The sequence below is a fragment of the Puntigrus tetrazona genome, chromosome 13 (genome assembly GCF_018831695.1).
Source record: "Puntigrus tetrazona isolate hp1 chromosome 13, ASM1883169v1, whole genome shotgun sequence".
In the NCBI taxonomy this organism is placed as follows: Eukaryota; Metazoa; Chordata; class Actinopteri; order Cypriniformes; family Cyprinidae; genus Puntigrus; species Puntigrus tetrazona.
In genome coordinates this window covers 4956189-4962720 of record NC_056711.1, presented here as the reverse complement: position 1 = coordinate 4962720, position 6532 = coordinate 4956189, and the positions used below count along the sequence as shown (strand labels likewise).

The 6532-nt window shown below is 38.9% G+C and overlaps 1 protein-coding gene across 1 annotated transcript; it reads right to left on the bottom strand.

Annotated features, from left to right (window-relative positions):
• Positions 1-5072, bottom strand: aifm2 (apoptosis inducing factor mitochondria associated 2). The gene is made up of 9 exons (XM_043255962.1): positions 4982-5072; positions 4156-4339; positions 3959-4074; positions 3762-3881; positions 3569-3661; positions 3393-3501; positions 2522-2674; positions 1820-2020; positions 1-1688 (listed from the first exon to the last, which is right to left on the bottom strand). The coding sequence occupies exons 2-9, from the start codon at positions 4328-4330 to the stop codon at positions 1534-1536; spliced, it is 1122 nt and encodes a 373-aa protein (XP_043111897.1). The 5' UTR covers positions 4331-4339; positions 4982-5072; the 3' UTR covers positions 1-1533.
• Positions 5073-6532: the final 1460 nt, after the last annotated feature.

Below are 6532 nucleotides of genomic sequence, written 5' to 3'. Positions count from 1 at the left end.
TGCTGCTGCCTCTCTTTATTGAATAAATCTTAAACTCGACAGTGATTTAGTTATACAGTATATCTTGACGCTGATACAGGAAATTGCTGATGGCTCTTTACAGTGAAGGATGTCATAACTTTCATAAAACATATAATGATGTTATAAGTCTCATTGAAACAACCTTCAATAATTCTAGTTAAGTATTAGCAGTTATTTTCTATCCAAATTTGTTTTAGTCTTAAAGGGAAAGTAACAAACATGCTTACTTGATGCATAAGTTTATTATGTAGCTTTAGGCTATTGTCAATGTTTTATTCAAAGTTAAATCTTTTATATAAACTGACTGTGTTTCTTCAGAAGTCTTAATTTAAACCGCTCAGTTCATACAGATAACTTTTAAAAATACAAGTTGAAACAATATAAACCTGCATGGCAAAGATCATCCTTAACAATAAGAACAACAAATGACAAACATGAACAGACATAAAAAATGCTAACTGACATTCGTATCGGAGTAAGCAAGCTCTGAATTGAATCAGCGCCTGTGTGCCTCGACTCAAACAATGGGTTGGGAGCTTGTGAGCTTTTCAGAGTTACAATTTATGGCAGCATTGCATTTAAAGACCACTTGTATCCAAGGCCAACCGGCAAAGATGTGTAATGTGATATAAAAAAAACACAGTGCCTTGATTTCAGGACAATATATCAAGACTTAAACACTAAATACCAACGGCCTTCCACCAGCTCCAGACATGACTGCAGCATTACGGGGCATTTTGCAGAGATTTCCAGCTCTTTGTGAACATCTCCAGTTCTCTTGGCAGTGCGTCTTATAGTGCAGTGCACTTATCTTTTCAATCAGATGAACGCACTGCAAATTAATATTTATTATTTTAATGAACAGCCAATAGACCTTTTACACTAAATTGAATGTAAACTGCAAAAACAACCCTTTTAGCTCCAACGTGATATCACCACTCCGTTGATATGTGATGCATGAAACAAACCTGATTAGGCGCTTTAATGGCTTCTTAAAAACTGATTTAGGCTAATCCTCCATTCTCCAGCGTGAATTCACTCAGAAAACAACGTGAGTAAAGGCATTCACCGAGTGAACTCACTGCGTCCATTTGTGCATTTTTAGATATTGATTTCAATATGCAATTGTGAAAAACCAAATCTATGACTCAGCATCATCTTGTTTCATTGTCCGGGCTACAATGATTTGATATATGTTGCCCTCTAGTGGAGAAACACCAATAAGTTATCACACGTCACGTGATCAATGCAGGAAGACACTAGAACAAAGTACTATAAAACGGTGCATTTGATTGTTCTACAAAATATTACGAGCAATGTTATATAGAAGTATATAATCTCTGTTATTTGTACAATATGAAGCTTCCTTCTGTTGGCTTAATTTAATAAGACAATGATAAATGTAAAAATTATTTTATAAAAAAGTAATCAAGTAAGATGGAACTGTGTTATACTTAACATAGTTAACATATACATTTTGAGTATGATGTAAACCCTTTTGATAACCTTGTGTCAGTTAGGGGCTTTTTGGCCCATTTCCCTCCAGCTCTTCCACAGCAGCAAGCTTTGGCTCTTTCCCTTGGTGACCAGAAACTGAGGTAGTTTACAGCCGTTAAACTGGCCTACTCCAGCATCCTTGCCCATAGCGATCAGCATAGTCACATTTCCTGATTGGAAAAAAAATTATATTGTTGAGTGAGTATGAAAAGCTGTATGAATTATATCATAAAAGAACCGTTGTGTAAAACGAGCTCGCAAAGAACGGCTGAAGCTAAACCGCCGGGTCCTTGGTGCGTACCTGTGCGATATGAGGTTAAAGATTTTCCCGTCAAACTGTTTATGATATTGGTGGCAGCAACCGCAGCGTGAAGTCCGGCATGATACGCCATCTTGGGTTCTTTGAGATTGACGCAGTCACCCACAGCATACACATTGTCAAAGCCTTCTACTTGCAGGTGCTGGTTCACCTTCAGAGCTCCACTCTCTGTCATGCATGCATCTGAAACACAGGAAAATGAGATGAAGTATAAACAGAGAGGGAGAGAGAGAGAGAGAGAGATAAAAAAAATACATACATATACATACCTACATATACAATTCTCTAAGCTCTGCTAGTGCTCAAGTACCAGGCTTCTGTGCCATTAAGAAAGGGTGTATTATCATATTTAAATTTAATAAAGTTATGATTAATGAATGTATGATCATTAACAATAAATATGCACACAAAATACGGTGTAATCCAAGCACATTAACATCTATTAACAATCAGTGCCACCTATAGAAATAATTTGCATTTATTTAATAAAATAGCATTTTATGTACCACTTTTCATGACATAAATAATGTATTATAAGTTATGTTTAAAAAAAAATTCATATATTTTTAGATGTAATTCACACAAACAGATGCATCAAAGCAAAGCTTATTTTGGAGATGCAACCAAATGTTAAGAATAGGTATCATCACGAATAAGCATTTATTACGTACAAAAAGCACTTACTAAGACTGGACCTGTATGCTTCAGAGTTGATTTTACTCCCTGTGCAGCAGATGACTAGATCAGCAACGACCTGCTCATTTTTATTGGTCTTGACCACCATGTCTTTCCGAAACACATTCAGTTGCAGATCATCGAGGTTTGTCACTTTCTGTCCTGCGTTTAGAAAAACAGGGAAAGTTAGAAACCATGCACATTTAATGGTATATATGTGGTCTGAAGCACAATGCATGTTTTTATATTTTGCATAGTCAAATGCAGCTTGTAACATTTTCCATTTCCTGAAAAGATTTCCCCACATAGACCACGTACAGTCAGCCACTGCAATATAAACACTTTTAGGGTGATAAAAGTCCCCCCAGCCCCGCACCCAGCCATATTACTTTAAATGAATAAATGAATATATATGTGCACATAAAATATTTATTTCAGCTGTACATTATTTTAAAGGGTCACTAAGAAAAATATCAATTTCAATGCAAATACAAACAAAAAAAATAAATAAGAACTGCAATGACATGACAGTGATATTAATACTCAAGTTTTTAGTATTAAAAGCTGCTACCAGTTGCATTTTAAAAAAAAATATATAGTATAGCATTTTTTTATTTATATTGGAGTGCATCATACTGAAAGCCACCCAATTTATTCTAATGTTTTGAAATGCAGCAATTGTATGAGACAATAAGTCTTCTATCGAGTTAACATTTTATTAAAGTAAAATCGTATCAATATCTGTATTAGCAACAACGGGTCTCCGGTGTCTCATATTTCTCGCAGTCAGTCCCTCAGATAAAAGAGACGCGTGATGCCCAGCGTCAAGCAAAGGAATATAAAGCAGAAGCTAAGCAACCCTGACACACAAGATCATTACCTAGCAGAAGCTCCACCCCCTTTTTCAGCAGCACCTGTTTGGCTTGTTCTTTGACAGACGGCAACAGATCAGGATCAGCCACCTCCTCACGCGGGTGGATCAGAGTCACCTAGATGAAATCAGCGTGAGACAAGAACGAGCATGATGTCTGTTTGTGTGCGAATGCAGCGCTTCACCTTCTTGTCGGTAAATTCAGTCCTGATCTCAGCAGCCAGTTCAACACCCGTGGTCCCGCCTCCGACAACTACGACCGCGCTCGCCTCCTGGATCTGAAACAATGGATGAACGTGGCAATAATTCAAGCTTTTAACAGTTACTTCTGTGCTGTCGGTTAAGTGGTTACGTAAAATGACCGATAGGACAACTCACCACTTTGACAAAGTTCTCATACTTCTGAATGGCTGACTGGTAGGTGTCCACCGAATTGTGTTTTCCTGGGAAATGTCCGCTTGTTCCGGTGCACAGAATGAGGTGTGAGTACCGTATTTGCTGTAGATTAAAATTAGCACTTATTAAAGCTCTCGTGTTAGTTTCCTTCTGCTGTAGCATTAAAAAAAACCTCTCACCTTTCCATTGTCAAGTACCACAGTCTGCGTTTCTGTGTCTATCTGTATGACACGGCCTTGGAGGAAGTTCAGTCCAAATGTCTCTTTGTATGGTATGAACGTCTGTTTCGCAAAACCTAGATGAAGATACAAAACAAATGCATTGCTGCGTTATTCTGTTTGGTTTTACTACATTAGGCATCGTGTTATTAGCACACCAGCTTGAACTGAGGCACGCAGCGCTGCAACGTTGTGATGAAACGCATCCAGGATGTCAATGAGCATGAAGGGCACCCCATGATGTTTAAGGTGTTGAGCGGCTGCAATGCCTCCAAAACCACCGCCAACAATCACCACATGGACTTTCTCATCGATGGACAGCTGACCTCCCATGATGCTTCACTATCGTGGAGAGAGAGAGGGGAAAAGGAAAGATTAAAAAGTCTTAAACTAAATACATTTTTTTTGTTTGATTCTTCTAAAATAATCATTTGAGTCTTGTAAGGCTGCATTCATTTGATCAAATATGAAGTAAAAGCAGTTACACTGTGGAAATAATATTAGAATTAATATTTTTTATTGAAATCAATTCGGGATAAAAAATTAAAAATGTGGTTTTTTTTGTTTGTTTTTTTTACTTCTGACAGTAAAACTGTCGAAATACACACAAATATATCCCCGCGCATTTGCATACATATACATAAAAAAATCCCCACCATATTTTTATTAATATTTAGGTCATTTATCGATATTTGTCCAAAAAAGACGATTGTACCTGTTTTTGGGAAGATCGGGAAATATATAGAAATGTCTTTATTTTAAATCAATAACTCAGTAAAAACGCTGTGTAATAATGCATGCTGAGATTACAATACGTAAACACTAACGAGAAACGTTTTCATAATAAACAAAGTGGCCCACACCGGTGTATTCGTACACGTTATTATATACATATACATTCACATATCGCACAATATTACAACAGAAAGCTTACATGAGCTCATAATCTTTTGCATGCAGTATAAAAGTTTACTGTATACTCACCAACTAGTGTGCGGTGATTATGTAAGGCTCCGTATAGTGTTCTTTAACACGGATGTGTTCAGCTATTTCTGCTTATAGGGCCATGTTGTACCAATGGCAGCACGCGCAGCTTGCTTGTGGGCGGGTCTTTATTTGACTGAGTCGCATCACATCCAATGGTTAGCGCCCGGGTGGGCGTGTCTTTTTGTTGCGTGAGTAGAGAAATAACTAATTCTTTTCCTCTTGCAAAACTACCACTAGTGACAGGCTGAATCAGATAGCAGTTCATCTTAAGAAATAGACAAAACGCAAGCAAATAAATAATGATGATCATATTTTAATCAAATTGCTGACAAACTGCAATTAACATCGGATTCAGCTATTCACGGGTGATTCATCGAAACGCTTCATATAACAGTGAAAGGTCACAAATCCAGCTGAGTCATGATGATAAACATGCAACTGATATATCTGATGCTTTTACCACATTATAATTATTATTTGATCTATATTAAGATGTACCCTCTGCATTTCATTGCAAATAAAACATTCAATTTATCACAGGCCAATGTTTCAAGAAAACACCAGCTCACTAAAAGTGCCAACTCTCCTTTTAGTGGCCAATACAGCATCAGTACGTCTTGGGAATGACAAATACAAGTCCCGCGCAGTGGCCAGAGGGATTTTGAACCTTTCTTCTTGCAGAAACGTGGCCAGGACACTACATGATGCCGGTGGAGAAAACGTTTCCCGACTCGCTCCTCCAAAACACACCAAAGTGGCTCAATTATATTTAGATCTGGTGACTAGTCAGGTCATGGGAGATGTTCAGTTACACTTTGATGTTCATCAAACCACTCTGTCACCAGTCTTGCTGTGTGTATTGATGCATGATCATCCTGATACACAGCACATGGTCCTCCAAAATAGTATTAGGCCTAGAGAATGCCTCGATATCGCAGCCCAAACCATCACTGATCCACCCCCATGCTTCACTCTGGGCACGCAACAGTCTGGGTGGCGCGCTTCTTTGGGGCTTCTCCACACCGTAACTCTCCCGGATGTAGGAAAGACAGCGAAGGTGGACTCATCAGCGAATAATACATGTTTCACATTGTCCACAGCCCAGGATTTTTGCTGCTGGCACTATTCAAAGGATCAAAGGTTTGGCCGCAGCAGCCCGGCTATATATATATTGACCCTGTGGACAGTTTAGGTGGAAACAGGAGAGTCGAGGTGCACATTACATTCTGCGGTGAGTGTGTTTTTGGATACAATCCGGGTTAGCACGCGGACATCCCTTTCAGACAGTCACTCCTGTTGGACGTGGTTCGTCCTTATTGGTGGTATGCCGACTTTACCCTGGATGCCATGGCTCTGGATACATCACAAAGACTTGCTCTCCGAGTCACAGATGCGCCAGCAAGACGTGCACCAACAATTTGTCCTCTTTTGAACTCTGATGTGTCACCCATAACCTTCACACTCTGCACTTACCGGTGGAATGTGCAATCGATGAAGACTGGCCACCAGGCTGGTCAACTTTAGCCATGACACCTCCAGCACTAAAGT